Source organism: Ranitomeya imitator, chromosome 5 (genome assembly GCF_032444005.1).
Source record: "Ranitomeya imitator isolate aRanImi1 chromosome 5, aRanImi1.pri, whole genome shotgun sequence".
Classification (NCBI taxonomy): domain Eukaryota; kingdom Metazoa; phylum Chordata; class Amphibia; order Anura; family Dendrobatidae; genus Ranitomeya; species Ranitomeya imitator.
This window is the reverse complement of record NC_091286.1, coordinates 394,630,518-394,654,562: the sequence shown is the minus strand read 5'-3', so window position 1 is coordinate 394,654,562 and position 24,045 is coordinate 394,630,518. Positions and strand designations below refer to the sequence as shown.

At 40.7% G+C, this 24,045-nt stretch overlaps 1 protein-coding gene across 1 annotated transcript in view; it reads right to left on the bottom strand.

The window, feature by feature from the left end:
• Positions 1–24,045, bottom strand: part of CSMD1 (CUB and Sushi multiple domains 1) — a 3,308,788-nt gene that overhangs the window by 347,958 nt on the left and 2,936,785 nt on the right. Inside the window, exons 42-45 of the mRNA XM_069726899.1 lie at positions 21,055–21,243; positions 18,281–18,458; positions 14,576–14,721; positions 10,728–10,808 (exon numbers count right to left, since the gene is read on the bottom strand). Coding sequence (XP_069583000.1) covers positions 10,728–10,808; positions 14,576–14,721; positions 18,281–18,458; positions 21,055–21,243 — 594 coding nt within the window. The remainder of the gene's footprint in view (positions 1–10,727; positions 10,809–14,575; positions 14,722–18,280; positions 18,459–21,054; positions 21,244–24,045) is intronic.

Sequence of the window (24,045 nt, the reverse complement as noted above, 5' to 3'; positions counted from 1 at the left end):
TTTTTAGGCGCAACTTTTGCCTCCATATACACCTTTCCCCTTTATCCCTTTCCCATTTTCCCCGGAGCAGCCCCTCACATCACACACCTTGCCCTTCCACAGCTTCCCCATTAGTACACTTGTTCGCTTATTATCCATAGGCCCTTCATGGACCCCTATACACGCCTTTCACTCACAGATTTTTATCAGACATAGAGCATAGTTACCTTCCTCTTAGCCCCTGGCAGTTGTTCGCTGTACACACCAGTACCTGCTGAAGCCGCCTCTGCAGCGGTGTGCGCTCCCGCTGGGCGTCCTGCTTGGGCGTTGCCGGGGCAACGCGTCTACTGTGGTGCGGTGCTGCCTCCCCGCTCTGACGCGTCGAGCGGGGAGGAGCGCCGCCGCATGATGCCGAGGCCCGATGACGTCTGCGGATCCCCCCGGCAGAAGCGCCGCCTCAGCCGTTGCCATTATGTCCATACATGATATAAGCCGGTAACTCTTCTCTGCACCCTACCCCTCGTTAAAGCTACACGCGAAACGCGCGTCGGGGAATCGCTCCACGGCTACAGGTAATGTGTCCCGGCCACTGTGCCTTATCCGCTTTGGGTCACCACGTCAGTTTGCTATAGCAGCATTTGCTTAATTGCTGGTAACGTAGTTAGGTCATACTATCCACTAGGATATATTAATACATGTACTAACCTGCAATCCTCTTCCTATCAGCCTTCCTTTTGACATATAGAATCGCTGCACTAAAGCACATTAGCACTTTACTAGCCTCTAGAAGCGTCTGTACGCTCTTGACTATACCCTGAACCTAATGACCCATGACATTGCCTGGTCTTAGTCTGGGGCGATTATACCATTTGCACTGTGTATCCACATAGCTCTTTTTATATCTATCTTTATGATAATGTCTTTTTATCTCTTTTGATTGAAATAAAGTATGTTTACTATTTTAAGGCTATAGCTTTCTCTTGTTCTATTTTTGGATGCATTTATCTATATATAGAGAGCCCGTCATATACGCCCTCTCTATTCCTATTGGTGGTGTCTGGTTATCTTTTTTTGGCTCCTGTGATATTTTTGGACATGTGCACAAAAAAATGCAAACACATGAAAAAATGCATGTAAACACGTGCAAACGCTGCATTTTTTAGCCGCATGCGATAACGCATGCGTCTAAAAAACGCAGCGTTTGCACGCGTTCACATGCGTTTTTTCATGCGTTTGCAAATGCGTTTAAAACGCTGCAGATCAAAATGCAAGTGTGAAACCAGCCTTAATTAGGAGAAGATTCATTATTTCCATTAGAGATTAGATACTTGAAACATAGTGTCAGAGATGCACTTACAGGAGTTATTCTGTGAAAAAAGTAATCACCTCTCCACAGGATTAGTGATAACTTATTGATTGGTGGTGAGTCTGATTGCTGAGACCCAGTCAGCAGAATGTGGAACTTTTATCCCCATTAGACTGGAGTGGTATGTCCAACTTGACCTCTGATCCATTCATTCACTCTGTGGCTGCGAGCGCTGCTCTTGTTTTTTCTGGAAGCCCCCAAAGAGAATGAATGGAGCTGCGGTCAGACATCTAAACTGCTGCTTTATTTTAAAATGGGGATAAGTGTCCTGTCACGGATAAAACTTCCTCATTTTTCTGATCTGTGTAGTTTCTAGTGGTCGGACCTAAGCAATCACCTAACCTGTGGAGCCCATGGATCGGTGATAACTTGTTTTAACCACAGAACCTTTAATGTAAAATACCATAATTGTACATCCCAGTTATGGGAGCGCACATTAGATGTGCAGGATCCCCCTGTGTTTTATATTCGATGCTCCACTATAATGGGGATAACGACTTACAGATATTTGCATATAGCTCTAGGGTGGATCCCTAGAGTCCATTCCCTTGGTGGGCCCCAGACAGCCCAGTCCGACCCTGTACATAAGTATAGCCGTTTGATAGCCTATTAGATGAAATACTAGAGGCATCCCAGTAACCATTCCACTGATGAGTGAAATGATTGTCCTATGGCAGTCCTTTTCCAGTGGGTCAGAAATACTTTGAAAGAAACAATAGAATAGTTTTTTATTGTAATGCCAAAGACACCATTATCGGTGAAAAAAGGAGAAGGCCAGGAAGGATTAATGCAGTTTACTGTCAACACATTTCATAGTAGAACAAAATTCTTCCTTAGGACAAACCACAAAATGATGTTGTGCTGTATCATAGCGTTTTAGTTACTTGAATAGGACCCTGTTGTGCTATTGTTTTTTCAGCTCATCTTTATTGATTACCAGAATTACTTTGGGCACCGTGAGTAAGAAAATATATATGGATTGTATTGTGCATACACTGAGTATTGATTAATTCCCAACGTGCCTTGCATTTTCCTGCCATCATAGGGAGTACCCCAGGGGGTCCTAGACTGTATCTATAAAGGTACCTTCACACATAACGATATCGATTTGGTGACGTTGCAACGATATCGTTAAGGAAATCGCTATGTGTGACAGCGACCAACGATCAGGCCCCTGCTGTGCCATCGTTGGTCGCTGAACAAAGTCCAGAACTTTATTTCGTCGCTGGATCTCCCGTGGACATCGCTGGATCGGCGTGTGTGACACCGATCCAGCGATGTCTTCACTGGTAACCAGGGTAAACATCGGGTAACTAAGCGCAGGGCCGCGCTTAGTAACCCGATGTTTACCCTGGTTACCATCCTAAAAGTAAAAAAAACAAACAGTACATACTTACCTACCGCTGTCTGTCCCCGGCGCTGTGCTCTGCACTCCTCCTGTACTGGCTGTGAGCGTCGGTCAGCCGGAAAGCAGAGCGGTGACATCACCGCTCTGCTTTCCGGCCGCTGTGCTCACAGCCAGTACAGGAGGAGTGCAGAGAAGCAGAGCGCCGGGGACAGACAGCGGTAGGTAAGTATGTACTGTTTGTTTTTTTTCACTTTTAGGATGGTAACCAGGGTAAACATCGGGTTACTAAGCGCGACCCTGCGCTTAGTTACCCGATGTTTACCCTGGTTACCGGCATCGTTGGTCGCTGGAGAGCGGTCTGTGTGACAGCTCTCCAGCGACCAAACAGCGACGCTGCAGCGATCCGGATCGTTGTCGGTATCGCTGCAGCGTCGCTTAATGTGAAGGGGCCTTAAGTGTAACCATCTTCTATTAACAATTAATGTGGAGGCAATAGAAATGTTTAAAGGTCCAGAAACCCACTTCAGATACCATTTGACACTATCATTTGCTGATGCTACCATTTGTTGAAAGTGGAACTGTATGTCACAGCTGGCCCTTCCGCAACATCTGGCACGTCCTTGTGGATCACCACACTATATTATTATTATTATTTATTTATATAGCACCATTGATTCCATGGTGCTGTGCATGAGAAGGGGTTACATACAAATTACAGATATCACTTAAAGTAAGCAAACTAATAATTACAGACTGATACAAAGGGGCAAAGACCCTGTCCTTGCGGGCTTACATTCTACAGGATGGTGGGGATGGAGACAATAGGTTCAGGGTTGCAGGAGCTCCGGTGTTGGTGTGGCAGAAGCTTTGGTAGTGGTGATGAGGCAGCAGGGTCAGTGAAGGCTGTAGGCTTTCCTGAAGAGGAGGGTTTTCAGATTCCGTCTGAAGGACCGAATGTGGTTGATAGTCGGACGTGTTGGGGAAAAGAATTCCAGAGGATCAGGGATATTCAGGAGAAGTCGTGGAGGTGGTTGGGTGAGGAGCGAATAAGTGTGAAGGAGAGAAGGAGGACTTGGGAGGACCGGAGATAACGTGAGGGAAGATATCGGGAGATTAGTTCAGAGATATATGGAGGAGACAGGTTATGGATGGCTTTGTAGGTCAGTATTAGTAATTTGAACTGGATATGCTGAGGGAATGGGAGCAAGTGAAGAGATTTTCAGAGGGGGGAAGCGGAGTAGTAGCGAGGAAAGAGATGAATTAGTCAGGCAGTAGAGTTAAGGATGGACTGGAGAGGTGCAAGGGCGTTAGCAGGGATGCCACAGAAAAGGATGTTGCACTAATCAAGGCGGGAGATGATGTGGGAATGCACAAAAATTTTAGTAGGTTGAGGAAAGGATGGATTATGGAGATATTTTTGAGCTGGAGGAGGTGGAAAGAGCTTGGATGTGTGGTTTGAAGGACAGGGCAGAGTCAAGGGTTACTGCAATATGCAAATTGCCTCTTCCGAGAAAAAGAGGACTTAAACTCTATAGCAAAACCTGTTGGAAGTAGCGATTCTACAAGTCACAATCAACCCTTTAACGAGTCGTGCAATATGACTTAGGATAAAAGCCAAATCAGTATCTCAATTCACAGACACGGTGTTTCAGGCTGTTGGCCCTCGTCAGTGTGAAGCATGAGAACTAATTTGGATAGTTGAGAGGCTCTTGACTGGGGTCTAAGCGGCAACGTTTCTCCTTATGGAGAGCGACACACCATCCCTGGCTCGTCAAGGAAAGGAGGCCCACCCGCCGCGCAATGCTATATGATGATAAGTTGACTTTTAAGAAATTGTAAACTAATTTTGCACGTAAGGCTGGGGTCACTTGAGGGTTGACTCTCTCGTGAGAGAATCGGGTCTGATCCAAATATGATCAGTGTCAGCTTACTGTGATCCCTTTTTCTCAGATGGGAAAATTGAAGCACAGGTGAGGAGAAGATGGAGAGTTTAATTTCTCTATGTTCTCCATTATTTGAGTCAGCAGATATCAGTCTGCACTGGAATAGCATCCGAGTGTAGTCCGATGTTTTACATGCACCCATAGACTTGAATGGGAGGGTGTCATCAGATTTGCTGAGCAAATCGCAACATGCTGAGATTTTTATCTACAGACAGATTTGGTCTGTGGAAAAAATGCAAACCACCACTACCCCATTATATAACATTGGTCCATGTGGTATTTGATAAAACAATGGATAGCACTTGTTTGAGTCTTTCGCTCATCTGAGGGAGCCCTAAGGGAAATTATTGAATGATATGATGAACTTCGCAGTTTGTAACTTCATAGAGAAAGACAAAATATTGTGAACATGTGATGGTGACTAAAAAAGTTGAAGATAATTCTTAGGTACTGATGCTGTACCTTTTGTTAACATCAGCCATCTCCTGAGGTTTTGATAAATAAAAGCCCAATGGAGAGCTACAGTTAAGAGTTTGTACTGTGTTTTATCAGCATAATCTGTTTTCCTCTAACACCTAAAATGGTTATAGTTAATGTTATTTGCTATTAAAAACATACAACAAAACATGTAATATAATTTCAGAGGAGTGGAGGTACAATTCTTACATTTCCCCTTGAAACAACTTGTATGCATAGACTCAGAGGTTCTCTTCGGCTTGAGGAATTCCAGCCCATTCACCATCCCAACCTATCAAATTTGGTCTCGGTTTGAAAGTAGATGATTACTGCTCTCTTCCCATCAAGAATAGAGACCTTCTCCCATTTAAGTTAATTATAGTCCTCAAGCCTAGATTGCTGAACTAACTTCTTTTTGAGCTGTACAAACCTATAACTTGCATTTCAGATATAGGCAGTAGAGATGGGAGGACACCTTGATGTTCGGGTTCGGCTGAACAGTTACAAAAAGTTCGGGTTCGGGTTCCAGAACAGTACCTGAACCTGAACCCAAACACAGACCCCATTCACTTGAATGGGGGCCCTAACATCCAGTGTTTGCTGTGCTGTAATGTGCATAGCAGCATGGCAAACACCGCTTCTGATCGGTGGTGAAATCATCTCCGCCGGTCAGAGAGCTGCGGTTCCCATGCTGTCAGAAGACAGCGTGAGCACTTAGCTGTGATTGGAGGTATAAATTTTACCTCCATTCACTGGTTGCAGCTGATGGAACAACTCCCATCATCCAACACCTGCTGCAGCTAATAACAGCGAGAGCTGGAGCGCGGGTGGGAGTATTCACCTGCTGCCCCTGTGCTGTAAATAAATTATTAAAAAAAAAACTGGCATGGGTTCCCCTGTATTTATGCTAACCAGCCAGGCAAAACTCACAATTGGGGGCTGCAGTCCTCAGCTGTCAGCTTCAGCAAGGCTAGTTATCAAGAATAGAGGAGTCCCCGCCACCTCCTTACATCACCAAGGCCACCGCAGTTCAGCCTGGCTGGGAACAGAGCCTCAGTGATTGTAGGCAACCTCGATGACATCACCGTCGAATACTGAGGCTTTGCTCACAGGAGTTAATTCCCCAGTGGTTCTCAGCCTGGACGGTCGCATATTGGCACCATCCAGGTTGAAAACTGTTTTTCCCACAGACATGGATTACGGTGTGGGAAAGAATGATGGACCGGTATGATATATTGGTGTTTTATTATTTTTGGTTGATTACAGGAGATTGAGGGCTTCGGTGGAATTAGGCGAGGTAGCAAATGTGTAATTTTTTAAATTAAAGGACTTTTTTCTGGCTGTGTCTTTATTTATAATTCAACTATAGGATTAGTAACGGATTGTTGTCTTATAGACGCCTTTCCATTACTAAGTCGTGGGCTTGATGTCACCTGACAGTACAAAGGTGATATCAGCCCCACAAATATGAACCCCACCTGCCACCACTACAGGTCAAGTGGGAAAAGCCTGGCAAAGTGCCAGAGTTGGTGCATCTAATAATAGATGCGCCTTTTCTGGGCGGCTGCGGGCTGCTATTTTTAGGTTGAGGGTGCCAATATCCATGGCCCCTTACAAGCCTGAGAATACCAGCCCGACTGTCTGCTTTAGCAAGGTTGATTGTCAAAAATGGGGGAGACACAGAGTTTTTTTTAATTTATTTATTTAAATAATTAAAAAATACGGCGTGGGGACCCCTCTATTCTTGATAACTAGCCTTGCTGAAGCAGACAGCTGAGAGTTGAAGCCTCCAGCTGTGAGTTTTGCCTGGCTGGTTAACAAAATTATAGGGTAACCCATGCCAGATTTTTTTTAAATTATTTATTTACAGCGCAGGAGCGGCAGATGAATACTCCCATCTACCACTCCTGCTCTCACTGTTATTAGCGGCAGCAGGTGTCGGATGATGGGAGCATTTGCCTATTGGCTATTGGTAGTATAAGGTATGCAATCAATCCACAATGTAACAGAAGAAAGGTGGCACACACTAAGAGTGTATCTTTAAAAGGCTTCATGCCATGTTATGAAAAAATTGTCTTGTAAGAAATATTGGTTTACATAACAGGATATGACAGATTCACACTGGTATGATGTGTTTCACCTGATTCAGAATGGATGAAGTGCATACCAGTGTGAAGGTTTGTCACCTGTTATATAAACCAGAGTTGCCTTCAATCAGGCAAACCATGGTGTCCTGATCAAGAAGTTATATACTTCGAAACATGTTGACTATTAAACTTCATAACTTTGTAATCCGGTCTTCTCACCAGTATTGACGGCAGCACAAATTAACACAGTTTCTCTTGATGTCTCCTGTGTATCTGCAGCAGTCTAAGCCTCATTCATGGTTGTGTGCACACAACCCTACCAGGTGAGCACAACTGTGCAAGTTTAGCCTCATTTTACTACCCAGAAAAGACCCTACAGGGCTTTTCTGACTTTTCCATTTTTTTCCTTATGTCATGGAAATGCCACAGATTTTCAAAATTTACATTCCAGAGTCATCAAAAATCTGCTCATCAGTCCTATTTGAGGATGGAATCTGAAAACTCAAACTCCAAATAGTCAGACACTTGCTTGCAGCTGCTTGGATTTTGTTAACTACGGTAATTACTTGAATTCCCAAACACCTCCATTGTGTAACCAGAGGATACAAAATGCAAACTTCATGTTCCAATAGGAAGAATTAGCCAGTGGCTAAAATGGAAGGCACAAACAGCTCCATTAGCAAACAGTATGGTATGTGTATTGAGTGCTTTAAAATACTAATCAGTGAAGGTCTTTTGATATTTCCTGTTCTGCTCCTGTTCTCTCCAGCATTGTGTAACCGGAATTGTGACCAGCCAGCTCACACAGCATTTTCTATGCAGACCGGAGGTCACTTTCCCAGTGTTTATATGTGAACCTTAGAACGAGGCTCTTATGGAACGAGGCTCTTATTACTGTAGGAAAGGAACTATCGGTGCACTATTTGAGCCATAAAGCCCGAGCTGCTGTCATATGATGCTTGAAAGGGACTGGAGCACAGCTGTAAATAGCAGAAGACAGCGGCCAGAAAGTAATTTTATGCATAGACTACACCCACATACTGATTCCTAACAAAGTGGGGCAATTAAAAAAATTGCGGAGTGGTCTTTTAAAGGATATTGGTCTCCCTGAGTCCAGTTAAGTGAATTTAAACTCTCCTGATCCCCCTCTATATGATAGCATCTAATACAATAGAGTCTATTCAGTGGTATCTGGTTGGCCAGTAGCTTTACAGTTCTTGTCTTCTCATATGCATTGTAAGCATTCTGTACTTGCAGCTAGGCCAGAACCTCTGGTGGACAGGTAACCCATCCAATCATCCTCTGTTTTCTAAGTTTGTTATGTTTCAATTAAAAAGATACATTTTCTTGCTATTGTGTCACCTCATTGAACATTGTTGTCCTTTGATACTCAGAAAGTTACTTATTATATTATTCAATCTCACTTGTTAGTATTAGTATTTGCCAACTAGCATTTGTATAGATGTTATTTCATCTCATGTTACTCATAGACTATACTTTCTACAAAAGTTTTGACTACACTATTGTCAAATGGTATATCCTTCTTTTGAAAATCAATAAAATGAATTTATAAGGAAACAAAAGTTTGCCATTACAACCTGTGTCACCAACTTACACTCAGCACAAGCCACAGGTATTTTTGCAATCCACATGTGCCCATATTACAGTTTATACGAGCAGATGCTTTAAGGGAACCTGCCAGCAGTATTGTGCACAGTAACCTACACACAGTGTCAGGTCAGCACTGTTATACTAATTAAAAGATACCTTGGTTGGTGAAATCCGTCTTGTGGTTGTTGTTTAATCTTTATTTTTAGTTTTTCTGGCATTGCCCTGCATTAGGAGAAACCCAGGGCCAACTGCACCAGCATATGGTCTCACAAGGGGTCTGAGAATCTCATCTCTGTACCTAGTGACAGTCAGGCTACCTCTGGCGAGCACATGGAGGGCTATGCGGCCCTCCAAAGAAATGCCACCCCAGACCATTACTGACCCACTGCCAAGCCAGTCATGCTGAAGGATGATACAGGCAGCAGATCGCTCTCAACGGCTTCTCCAGACTCTGTCACCTCTGTCACATGTGCTCATTGTGAACCTGCTTTCATCTGTGAAGAGCACAGGGCATCAGTGGCGAATTTGCCAATCCTGGTGTTCTGTGGCAAATGCCATGTGTCCTGCATGGTGTTGGGTTATGAGCACAACCCCCATCTGTGGATTTCAGGCACTCAGACTATCCTCATGGAGTCAGTTTCTAACCATTTTTACAGACACATGCACATTTGTGGCCTGCTGGAGGTTATTTTGCAGGGTTCTGGCGGTGCTCCTCCTGTTTCTCCTTGCACAAAGGCTGAGGTAGCGGTCCTGCTGCTGGGTTGTTGCCCTCCTATGGCCCCCTCCACTTCTCCTGGTGTACTGGCATGTCTCCTAGTAGCGCCTTCAGCCTCTGGACACTACGCTGACAGACACAGCAAACCATCTTGCCACAGCTCGCATTGATGTGCGATCCTGGATGAGCTGCACTACCTGAGCCACTTGTGTGGGTTGTAGAGTCCGTCTCATGCTACCACGAGTGTAAAAGCACAACCAACATTCAAAAGTGACCAAAACATCATCTAGAAAGCATTGTTACTGAGATGAAGTCTGTGGTCCCCACCTGCAAAACCACTCCTTTATTGAGTGTGTCTTGATAATTGCCAATAATTTCCATCTACTGTCTATTCCATTTGCATGATTTCACAAAAGTTTGATTTACTTGGAGATATATATATATATATATATATATATATATATATATATGTATATATATATATATATAAATATATATATATTCTGTTATCTAAGTGTTCCTTTTATTTTTTTGAGCAGTGAATATATATATATATATATATATATATATATATATATACATACATACATAATATTCATTATGTAAACAAGGGGCAGATCACTGAGGGATCAGTGACCTGCCAGAGGCCGCATGAATACCTAAGTAGAGCACCACATGAAGATCACCCCCATAGGCCTGCCCCGAAGCACGAGCATATCATTAACTCATAACTGAAAATAAAGATTAAACAACCACAAGACGGATTTTATCAACCAAGGTATAATTTTAACCAGTATAACAGCGCCAACCTGACACTGTCTGCAGGTTACTGTGCACAATCCTTCTGACAGGTTCATTTTAATTATAGTCTATAGAGACTGCCAAACATGTCTTCCTTTCTTACCCCTGCTGGTCCTTGCCTCTGTCGCCTGCCTCTTGTTCATGCCTTTTCTCAGTCCTTTCAGTAGTTATATTCCCAGTGGGGAATGTTAGGTGTTATATTATTGGCTCCACACACATTTGCTAAATTTTTAGGTAGGTGCATTTGTTAATGAGAATGGCAGCCTATCATCATGATCTATTAATCACTGTTAAGTACCTACTGATGTCAATTATATAGTGGTTGACATTTAAGCATTTTGAACTTGCAAGAATTTTTATGATTAAATTAGAAAATAGTTGGAACATGAAGCAGGAGAGCTGGCAAAGTAAGATGCAATACCTATTTCGAAATCGTCATCATCTGAAATGATATCAGCTTCTGAAACAACCGCTGGTGGCGGACATTTTTTTAATGCATAAGCTGCAATAAAAAAAAAACAGGTGTTAATTTCCAATTGAATTAGAAATGTAGGCATGGTAATATGTTGCATTTATGGTAAATTGTGCTGAATATTCTCAAAATTGATGAATATTTTCATACTAAGAGAGAATATTGGAAAACTATTTTTTTTTACTCACAGGCAACTTTTCCATCTGCTCTGTTGATGTTGCTGAGCATACCTTATAATTGACATGCACGTTGCATGGATATAAATTTGTATAATTAAAGGCATATTGGCAAACACCTGTACAATATTTTTAAGAAATTGTTGATGAAATAGAAAAATAAGTTTAGTTTTCTAAACCTTTAACCCCTTAACCCCCAAGGGTGGTTTGAACGTAAATGACGGGGCCAATTTTCACAATTCTGACCACTGTCCCTATATGAGGTTATACAGTTATTTGAAAACGTTTGGGCACCCCTATTAATCTTAAGCTTAATGTTTTATAAACATTGTTTTTTTTTTGCAACAGCTATTTCAGTTTCATATATCTAATAACTGTTGGACACAGTAATGTTTCTGCCTTGAAATGAGGTTTATTGTACTAACAGAAAATGTGCAATCTGCATTCAAACAAAATATGACAGGTGCATAAGTATGGGCACCTCACCAGAAAAGTGACATTAATATTTAGTAGATCCTCCTTTTGCAAAAATAACAGCCTCTAGTCGCTTCCTGTAGCTTTTAATGAGTTCCTGGATCCTGGATGAAGGTATTTTTGACCATTCCTCTTTACAAAACAATTCCAGTTAAGTTAAGTTTGATGGTCGCCGATCATGGACAGCCCTCTTCAAATGATCCCACAAATGTTTAATAATATTCAGGTCTGGGGACTGGGATGGCCATTCCAGAACAGTGTAATTGTTCCTCTGCATGAATGCCTGAGTAGATTTTTGAGTGGATTTTTTCATATAACTGTAACTCTGGAACACTTCAATGGATCCTGATGATTCTGACACTGTTTTCTCGGGACATATTGTACTTCATGATAGTGGTAAAATTTATTTGACATTAACTGCGTTTATTTGTGAAAAAACAGAAATTTGGCAAAAATTTTGAAAATTTTGAAATTTTCCAACTTTTAATTTTTATGCCCTTAAATCACAGAGATATGCCACACAAAATACTTAATAAGTAACATTTACCACATGTCTACTTTACATCAGCGCAATTTGGGAACCACATTTTTATTTGTTAGGGACTTGTAAGGGTTAAAACTTAAAAGTTGGCCAGCAATTTCTCATTTTTACAACACCATTTTTTAGGGACCACATCACATTTGAATTCACTTTCAGGAGTCTAAATGATAGGAAATACCCAAGTGTGACACCATTCTAAAAACTGCACCCCTCAAGGTACTCAAAACCACATTCAAGAAGTTTATTAACCCTTCAGGTGTTTCACGGGAATTTTTGGAATGTTTAAGAAAAATGAACATTTAACTTTTTTTTATAAAAAATTTACTTCAGCTCCAATTTGTTTTATTTTACTAAGGGTATCAGGAGTAATTGGACCCCAAACGATGTTGTACAATTTGTCCTGAGTATGCTGATACCCCATATGTTGGGGTAAACCACTGTTTGGGCACATGGCAGCGCTCGGAAGGTAAGGAGTGCCGTTTGACTTTTCAATGCAAAGTTCACTGGAATTGATATAGTAAGCCATGTCACATTTGGAGAGCCCCTGATGTGATTAAACATTGAAACCCCCTAGAAGGGACACCATTTTGGAAAGTAGACCCCTAAGGAACTTATGTAGATGTGTGGTGAGCACTTTGACCCACCAAGTGCTTCACAGAAGTTTATAACACAGAGCCGTGAAAATAAAAATTCTTTTTATTCCACAAAAATTATTTTTTGGTCCCCAGTTTTGTATTTTCCCATGGATAACAGGAGAAATTGGACCCCAAGAGTCGTTGTACAATTTGTCCTGAGTACGCTGATACCCCATATGTGGAGGGGAACCACCGTTTGGGCGCATGGCAGAGCTCAAAAGGGAAGGAGCGCTGTTTGGAACGCATACTTAGACGGCATGGTCTGCAGACATCACATTGCATTTGCAGAGCCCCTGATGTACCTAAACAGTAGAAACCCACCACAAGTGACCCCATATTTCAAACAAGACCCCCCAAGGAACTTATCTAGATGTGTTGTGAGAACTTTGAACCCTCAAGTGTTTCACTATAGTTTATAGCGCAGAGCCGTGAAAACAAAAAAATCATTTTTTTCCACAAAAATGATTTTAAGCCCCCAAATTTTTATTTTCCCAAGGGTAACAAGATAAATTGGACCCCAAAAGTTGTTGTCCAATTTATCCTGAGCATGCTGATACCCCATACGTTGGGGTAAACCCCTGTTTTGGTGCATGGGAGAACTTGGAGGGGAAAGAGCATTGTTTTACTTTTTTAACGCAGAATTGGCTGCAATTGAGATCGGACGCCATGTCGCATTTGAAGAGCCCCTGATGTGCCTAAACAGTGGAAACCCCCCAATTCTAGCTGAAACCCTAACCCATACACACCCCTAACCCTAATCCCAACCCGAACCATAACCCTAACTACACCCCTAGCTCGAACACGCCCCTAACCCTAATCCCAACCACTCCCCTAACCCCATCACACCCCTAACCAAAATCCCAAACCTAACCAAACCCCTAACTCCAACACACCCCTAACCCTAATCCCAACTATAACCCTAACCACACCCCTAACTCTGACACACCCCTAACCCTAATACCAACCCTAATCCCAACCGTAAATGTAATCCAAACCCTAACCCTAACTTTAGCCCCAACTCTAACCCTAACCCTAACTTTAGCCCTAATGGGAAAATGAAAATAAATACATTTTTTTTATTTTATTATTTTTCCCTAACTAAGGGGGTGAGGAAGGGGGTTTGATTTACTATCAATAGCGTTTTTTTAGCGTATTTTTATGATTGGCAGCTGTCACACACTAAAAGATGCTTTTTATTGCAAAAAAATAGTTTTTGCGTCTCCACATTTAAAGAGCTATAATCTTTCCATATTTTTGCGGGACAAGTTGACGTTTTTATTGGTACCATTTTCGGGCATGTGACTTTTTTGATCACCTTTCATTCCGATTTTTGTACGGCAGAATGACCAAAAAATAGCTATTCATGAATTTCTTTTGGGGGGTGTTTATACCGTTCCACGTTTGGTAAAATTGATAAAGCAGTTTTATTCTTTTGGTCAGTACGATTACAGCGATACCTCATTTATATAATTTTTTTATGTTTTGGCGCTTTTATATGATAAAAACTATTTTATATATATAATAAAAATATTTTTGCTTTGCTTTATTCTGAGGACTATAACTTTTTTTTTTTTTAATTTAGATCTATGGGCCGAACATAGCTCTCCCTGTAAATCTGCCCCAGAGCTTACTTTAAATGAAATGGGGGCATTATTTCTATGATAAATGTGATGACTGGCAGCCTGCTCTTCTGATCTACATGTCTCACATTGGTAAAGCCCCTTTTCATTTAAAATAAAGCTCTGGAGGCAGATTATCAGCAAGATCTATGTCCAGCCCATAGATCTTAATATCTCATCTACATATTATGGATTTCATGGGAATAAAACATCAGATTGCAGATATCAAGGCATCATTTTACTCAAATTTCTTTGACTTGCTTGCCCATATAAATGGATTACTTAGGTGTGTTCGACTGATAAATTTCCTTTAAACAAATTCAATATCATGTCATATGTCTTGCAAACTGACCATGAAAATTTAGGACAAAGAATCCTCCAGTTGAAAAGTCACTGTGAAACCTAATTAGTACTTGGTTGGATGTGCTGTATGCTGTTTCTAGAGCTGTATTTCCACTGAAAACCCCCAACTGTGGGGAATTTTGGTCGACTCCATCCCTAGTAAAAAAAAATTAAAGGAAATTATAAATTGCATTTTATATTCAGTAATAACGGTCACATACAATATGTTGAAATCATTTTAATATGTTGCTTTTCATTGTGTCATTTTTTGCAAGCTTCCCAATATGTTGCCCACATATGAAGAATAAGCATATTACAGTGCATTGTATATTGTAAGCGTATTCTTCAGCCACCATTCGCTACAGATGTCAACTGTTACTAGATTGGAATATAAAAAAAGTTCCATGTTGTCATCCAGGAGACCTTTGACAGCATCACAAATTCCTTTTATGTTGTCTTCCTAGGCGGCAATGTCTGAATTTTTATGGAATCCTCATTCTTTTGTGATGTGTGTTCAAGTACATCAGAGATTAGCAAGGGGTTGCTGAAAATCATTTAACTCATGGCCTTTCATTGCTTTCTCAGAAGTCTTTTTTTTACCACCTGAGTCTACTATATAGTTTAGTAGTGAATGTCTAAATTGAAAGCCCAGTATTTTACTTCACAGGAGATCATATCAGAGTTTCCAAATTAACTCTTCTATTCTTCTATAAGTACAATGTGTGAGGGGGAGAATGTATGGCTTGCTAAATATTCTTTTCAAGGAGGAAAAGAACTTAAAAGACCTTACTTTGATAAAGAATGCTGTATATATGGAGACATAGAGTTTGTGCTATGTGAAAGGAAGAAGTTCATGGTAATTGTACTACATCCTGCATAGATCTTCATGTATAATATATATATATACTAAAAATGAACATCAGCTGCTAGCGGTATTCAAATCTGGCACCAATATCGCTAGCAGTTGATTGGTCGCCAGCCTTGGCAGGGATTCAAATCCCATGCGGCACGTTCATTGGCTCAGCCAGTGGGTGGCTCAGCCAATGAGCAGTGCCACGATGGATTGAAATCCTCGAGGTACTGCTCATTGGCTGAGCTGCCGGTGGCTGAGCCAATGAGCGCCGCAGGAGTCAAATCCCCCACCAAAGCCACGTGCCTTGGTGGGGGATTTGAATCCCACACGGCACCGCTCACTGGTTAAGCCGGCGGCTCAGCCAATGAGCAGTGCTTTGCAGCTTTGGCAGGGGGGGTTCAAATCCCGTGCGGCACTGCTCATTGGCTCAACTGGGGAGGCAGGGGATTTGAATCCCGCACCGATCATTGAATCAGCCGCTGGGTGGCTCAGCAAATGAGTGGTGCCGCGTGGCTTTGGTGGGCGATTTGAATCCCACGCCACTCATTGTCTCAGCCAGCGGCAGCTCAGCCAATGAGCGTGCCGTGCAACTATGAGCAGTGCGGGATTCAAATCCCCCACCCTGCCGGTTGAGCCAATGAGCCCTGCCTCGTGGGATTTGAATCCCCTGCCAAAGCCACGCGGCCAGGGGCGGCTCAGCCAATGAGCGGTGCCACACATCTTTGGTGGCAGATTTGAACCCCCCCGCCAAACCTCAGCTGGAGGGCAGCTCAGCCAATGAACAGTGCTGTGTGGCTTGGCGAGGGATTCAAATCCCAAGTGGCAACGCTCATTGGCTCAGCCGGCTTGATGGGAGAATCCCGGCCAACATATTGGAATACCCATAACTTGGGTGTTCAAATATGGCAGTCGTCATAGTTCCGATGTGAGCGCTGCTCATCTCCCGGCTGCATCGCCGCTGACCTCCCTGGTGGGAGTTGTTTTGTCACTTGTGGAGGTGCAGTTCGTGGCCTCCCAGCTGCGGTGGATTGTGGGATAGCGACACAATCGCCGGAAGCTGTGACAGAGCCGATTGGCAATTATATATTAGATATCTATATGTCTGTCTGTCTATCAATCTAATATCTATCTATCAAAAATCAAGGCAGCACCAGCAAAAAAAGGGTGAGAACAGGGGTGCAGAGCCTCCCAGTCATAAATCAATTCTCCAATATACATACAAAATTAATATAGGACTCCCAAAATGGAAAATTTAGAAAAATATGATAGCCCATAGTGACGGCAATGCTTCCATCCAATTGAGGACCTTTCTCAAGCCTTAATTGCACCAAACCATTGGTGTCACTATATAGGTTATTGCATTGTTCAAAATGTTCTATTTTGGGAGTGGTGCCATCATTTTTGGATTTATCTATCCATCTATTTATCCATTCACCCCATATCTATATCTCCGATATTCAGCTATCTCATATCTATCTATCTATCTATCTAAATAGAAAAGCCAGATAGCAGCAGAAACTTGAGCAGATTTTGGGTGCAATGCTTCCTGAATAATGCGGTTGTCCAACGCAAAATATAAATGGAAAAAACTCAGGCAGCACTCCAGTTCAAGGAAAAATTGTGGGCTTTAATCCAGCACCAAGTGGTGCAACGTTTCGACCTCACAGCATGATCTTTGTCAAGAATCTTGCTTGACAAAGACCGTGTTGTGAGGTCGAAACATTGCACCACTTGGTGCTGGATTAAAGCCCACAATTTTTCCTTGAACTGGAGTGCTGCCTGATTTTTTCCATCTATCTATCTGTCTATCTCATATCTATCTAGCACTCTATCTATCTCATATACAGTATATCTATCTATACATCTATCTGTCTATCTACCCGTCCATTATCTATCTATCTATCTATCTATCTATCTATCTATCTATCTATCTATCTATCTATCTCACATCTATCTATCTATTTACTTATCTATCTCATATCTATGTATCTATCCATCATCTATCTATTGGTCCATATATCTATCTATCTATCTCATATCTATCTATGTATCTGTCTACCTGTCCATCATCTATCTATCTATCTGTCTATCTATCTCTTATCTATCTATCGATCTACCCATCATCTTTCTATTGGTCCTCTCTTATCTCTTATCTATCTATCTAATATCTATCTATCACATATCTATCTATCTATCTATCTATTTATCTATCTCTATCTATCTTCCTATCTATCTCTCTCATATTTATCTATCTATTATCTATCCATCTAGTGGATGGCAACATATAACCTAAATAATGAGCAAAATTGTAAAATAACATGCACAAAATAAACACATGCTATACTAAGTAAAAGACCATAATTCTTCCCTAGTCAAATTTTAGATATTTACATATATATAGACCCCATAGCATGGCTAGAGAAGAATTATGTCTGTATATTGCCTTTTACTATGTGCACCATATGTTTATTTTTATGTGTTATTTTACAATTCTGCTCATTTTAGTCATCAGTAAAATGGCTGTAACTTTTCCTGAAACAATCAATATGGTGACAAGAGGAATGCTGTACTCATACTAACTGTAGACATTTCATACTGTATTAACTATTTCTTCCAAAGAATTTCTAATAAGATGTGAGAGTTTCAGAGAAGCAAAATGTTGATGATTGATTACTTATTTAATGTGTGCTATGCATGTATCTATAAAAATTGATTTGTTTTCCGAATTCATGTTCTGACCTTATGTGTTATTATTTTACTTCTTAAAAATGTCAAGTCGCAGTCCCACATCCATTACATAGTTGCAGAGTCAAGGAAAAAATAATCAATTTAAAAGCAATTTATTTGTGATGGGTCACATACCATACTGCAATGTAATCATTCACTGGTTCGGTCTGAAGTAAAGTAAAGTTAATGTAAACCCCGTGACCCTGTAGGACAGAAATAAGCCAAGCACAGTCCTTTGAATTCGGATATTCATCTGGAAATCCTGGTGAATAAATAGTCCCATTCTCTGATGATACATTGTATCCACAAGGTGCTGAAAGAAAAACATCTCATATTAACAGATAATAGAGATCACATGTTTGAAACATTTGGAATAAATACAACACAAAGTATGACAGTCAGTACAGACTTCATAGTACCCATATCTCAAGGAGAAACTGTCACCAAAATCATGCTGCTGAAATTACAAATAGTGAGAGATTTGTGAATCATTGTGAGATAAGTGAAGGGATCAGTATGTGCCTTCAAGACATTTTCACTCAACCCAATACAAAACACTGCATATGATCCATTGTTAAAGCCTCCATTTGTCATAGAATCATAGAATAGGAGAGTTCGAAGGGACCTCCTGGGTCATCTGGTCCAACCCCTGCTCAATGCGGGATTCGTTAAATCATCCCAGATGTCTGTCCAGCCTCTGTTGGAAGACTTCCAATTAAGGAGAACTCACCACCTCTCATGGCAGCCTGTTCCACTCATTGATCACCCTCATTGTCAAAAAGTTATTTTCTAATATCTAATCTGTATCTTCTCCCTTTCAGTTTCATCCCATTGCTTCTCATGTTTCCATGTGCAAATGAGAATAAGGATGATCCCTCTACACTGTGACATCCCTTCAGATATTTGTAGACAGCTATTACGTCTCCTCTTATTCTTTTTTTTTTCGAAGCTAAACATTCCCAGATCCTTTAACCGTTCCTCATAGGACATACTTTGCAGTCTGCTCACCATCCTGGTAGCTCTTCTCTGAACTTGCTCCAGTTATCCAATATCTTTTTTAAAATGTGGTGCCCAGAACTGGACACAGTAGATAAATAGGTCAGGATTGGTGCACTCTCCAAAATACGTGGTGCTCGAAGGAAGAAAAAATACAATGTAGGAAGAAAGTAACCTCCAGCACTCAACAAGTCCACACTTTTATATTCTCAATGAAGATAGATTTATTCAGAGACAACCAGCAAAAATTAGTAACAGACAAAAAATTTCCAACGTTTCGGCGAATCGCCTTTTTCAAGAAAGTCTGTATATGGTCAGAAAAAAATCTTACTAAATCGCATGCCAATAACGGCTAATGTGGAAGGACCATCTCATTTAAAGAAAACTGGCGTGTGTCCCGTAGCTCCAAGGCAGTATTCCAGATGAGGCTTGACCAAGGAGGAGTAGAGGGGGATAATTACTTCACGTGATCTAGACTCTATCTAAAAACCATCTAAAACACTGATGATGATCATCATACCAAAATGTGGTTCTTATCTCCAGATTTCATGATGCAAACATCATACATTGTACATCAGAATATATAATCATTAATAAAAGTTTTGTCACCTGATATGGTTCTTTTTTATGTTCTAGTCCTTCCTTTTAAGAAAGCAAGATCATTGTGTAGAGTTCCTTTTAATACTTTTGTAAAGACTTTGCAGTGTAATTTCTGTGTATCACAAAGTTTTAGCTACATTTCATTTTACAGTTCTACTGTTCTCATAGCGAAATATTTTACAATATAATCTTATTGCACAAGATTAACAAAGACAAGATTTTTTTAAAGAACCAGACGTAATTACGAGCAATTTAAATTTGCAGCTCTTGACTAATATATATGTCAATGACGCAAGTGCGTGAAGAGACATTAGTCCGCTTACCTATTTTCTCTGGGATAGACTGACCTGAACAATGCCATGTCACAGGTAGTCATGCTTATGAATAGAACCAGTGAGGGGTGCTACTATGAAGGTGAATTGTTGTAAAAACTAGCCAAACAGAGCAAACTCACATAGCTTTATATTTAAAGCCCAATTTTGCAGCCATCAGCTAGAATAGCACTTTAAAGTTACTGGTAGAAGATTTTTAATTGTGAATGCAATTATCGCCGTTAGTTAATTTATTAAACATTACAGGGACAGATGATTTTTTTTTTATAAAACTTAATACAGGTTTATAAACATCACAAAAATTGCTCCTGCAATTAGCAGTCTAAAGAGGAGGAATCAAAGGAAAAAGCAAAAAGCTAAGTATGCTTTGCCTCCCTGATAAAACTGCTTGTGCTCCACTTTACAAATAATTAATGTAGTCATTAGTTTTGCTTAAATGAAGGTACAGTGTGTTACACTTCATTTAAGCCGAGCGCCATAAAATGAGCATTATTGTGGGCTTTTTTTTTCATGACTACAAAGTTATTGACTACTTTTTCTTCAGATTATTAACCTTAGCAACAAAGGTTTTGTGAAGCATAAAATGCAGACACAATCATTGCGCTATGAGAAACTGCTGAATGCTTCCACAATAATGAAAAATTAGGGCTAATGAATCACGCAGCAAATAGCCCTATTTATGGCATCATATTTACTTGTCTCCAGAGAGGGAAGGTGCAAGTTGTAATGTTAATCTCCTTAACAATAAATAACTGCTCGTTAAGAATGCCATGCCACTTATACACATGGAATAAAGAACTTCAATCCAACTCCGCCAATAAGATTCACTTTATATTCCTGACTTACAAAGTCAGCACTCAATACTTTTGACCCCATATTAATTAATTTCTTCTTTTAAAAATATAGCTTTCAACACTGCTCTCCCTAAGATGCTTAAAAACAAAGTAATTGGCAAACAAGCTCTTAGGATAATGCACTTACCTTCACATCTTGGAAAAGGATAGTTCCAATTTCTATTAATACCATGCTGGCAAGTGAGAACAGCGTGTCCTATCAGAACATATCCTGGATAACATTCAAAAGTTATTGATTGTCCCACGCTATAATCTGAATTAATGATGTAGCCATTCTTAAATGGATGAGGATCTGGACAATTTTGCAATTCATAAGCTGAAAAAAAGTCAGCAGATAAAATAAATTAAAGTGGTAGTTGCAGACAGTTTTAGAAATCAAAGTGTTCGCAAGGTAGGGAATTAGTAAGAGTTAAAGCAAAATTAAAGAAATAAATGAACTTGAGAACACGGAGATTAAATTAAATGTACCTCTCCCGTAGACTGCTGCTTGTAAAAGTCTTAGCTGCCTGCTGTTGCCATTAGGGGGTCCAATCACTATATACGGTAGTTGTGTACCGCTCTGATTGACTTAAATTGTACTTTTATGCAGCATTATATGGATTAAATCTATAAACAGCAAATATGTTTAACTAACAGGGGTAAACAATTTATTAATATGGTAGAAGTAAGTTCCGGTTGCACTAAGCAACCTCCAATCAGCTCCATGTTTGCTGATCAGTCCCTTTTTAATAGCCTATTTACACAGGCAGGAATACTGGAATATGCTGGGCTTATCGGACCTTTCCTGGCGCCTGCGAACTGCAGTATTTTGTTCTGCCCTCAACAGGGCAGATAAAGTACGCCTGCGCAGGAGCTATGACAGAAGCAAGGAAGAGGACATCATCACGATTAGATGGGAGGCGCCGGACCCGGACCGTGACCCCATCAGACCGGACCGCAATGGACGTCCCCCCAGGTGAGTATAATGTAACTTGTTTTTCTTATTTTTCATTACAGAATGCTGTAGATAAGCCCCTCATGGCAGTGACAGAAGCATATATATAAAAAAGTAGGTGACAGATTTCCTTTAATATTAATTATCGCTCAATATTGAGCAGTATTAAGCATGCCAACATTACCTGTTTGAAATCAGATACAGCCTCTTCTATATACCATATGAGCCTCGTACAGCCCCCTGATGTCTAGCATATGAGGCCCACACAGCCTCCGCATGTCCAGCATATGAGGTCCACAAAGCCTTCCCATGTCCAGCATGAGGCCCACACAACCTCTCCATGTCCATCATATGAGGTCCACACAGCCTCTCCATATCCAGCACATAATGCCCACACAGTCTCCCCATGTCCATCATATGAGGCCCACACAGCCTCCACATGTCCAGCATATGAGGTCCACAAAGCCTTCCCATGTCCAGCATGAGGCCCACACAACCTCCCCATGTCCAGCATATGAGGCCCACACAACCTCCCCATGTCCAGAATATGAGGCCCACACAGTCTCCCCTTGTCCAGCATATGAGGCCCACACAGCCTCCCCATGTCCAGCAAATGAGGCCCACACAGCCTCCCCAGTACAGTACAGTACACAGTTGACATGACGAAATGACGTTATTGCATCAGCTGTTTCACATGCTGATTGGTGGAGGAAGTGGCCCGAGGCCCCTCCTCCACCAATGCAGTCAACATGGATATAAACAGCGGAGACAGTGAGCAGGCACGGTGCGGGCTGCACTTTGCTCTGGTCTGTATTAGAGGAACAAAGAAATATTTTTTGTCTTTAAATTAATATTTAAACTGGAGACCTTCTTTAAGTGTAAAAACATCAGATGGCAGTTAGAATGATAATAAATATGGGATCTATGAAGTATTGTTTCTCCTTGCGGAGAGTGAAATGTTAAGCATGAAGACAGTGTCTGCAAATTGAGATTCTGGTTTGGCTTTTATCCTAAGTCATGTGACAAGGCTCGTTAAAGGGTCGACATTGACTGTTGGGATTGCTACTTCAAATAGGTGGCACTAGAGTTCAAGTCCTCTACCTCTCTGAAGAGTCAATTTGCATATTTCTCAGAGGAGCATTGCGGCTCTAAGTCTCCTCATCTCGACATGCCGAACATGTCACTGTCCGCAAGGAGAAACAATACTTCTTTGATCCCAGTCAGACAGCCCTCACTCAGCCAAACCAGATCTCCACTTTGCACTGACGAGAGGCAGTACCCCGAAACATAGTGTCTGCCAATTGAGATTCTGGTTTGGCTTTTATCCTAAGTCATGTGACAAGGCTCATTAAAGGGTCGACATTGACTGTTGGAATTGCTACTTCCAATAGGTGGCACTAGAGTTCTAGTCCTCTTCCTCTCTGAAGAGACAATAAACAAATTATAATTCTCCAAATTTGTCTAAATATTAGATCAGCCAGCTATAGAATGGTAATTATACCAGTTTACAGTTTGTTTCAATAGAACCCAAAATGTAATTTTTAATCTGTTCTTTTGGATGCTAATAACATTTACTCAGATTTCTTTACTTATCTACTTTACCTAATAAATGGATTTCTCATATTTGATACTAAATTCCATTATAGTGGAAGTTTTATTTCAGAGCATTAGTTTAATAAAAAAAATAAAAATTAATCACAAAAATAGTCAGTTTCAATCTACTTTGTGTATCATTTAAGAAAAAAGTTAAATTGAAAAATAAATTGAAATAAAATAAATAAACAGATTGAAAATCTACAGGGAACCCTGATAGCAGATGACCATGAAAGCTTTTTTGATATAACTCAATAATGAGTTTCAAATAAATGTTCTCCTCAGCATGGTAATAAGAAAATATATCATCACACGAGGTCTGTGCAAGTACAGTATCTTCTGCAAATTATGGCAGCTGGTAAATCAAATGTACATTTAAAAGATAACTATTTATATTATATCACTGTCGACCATGATTAGTAATGTTAGATTTATAAAACTAGTAAAATATAAACATCCTCAAAGCAGCCACATGATTTTGTGAAGCATGAGCCATAAAAACAAGAAGCCTCATAAAACAGCATGTTTTCAGCTATTGCTGAAGCACAAAATGTTCTTGTCCTTCCCATATGAATTAAATAGATTTTTTGT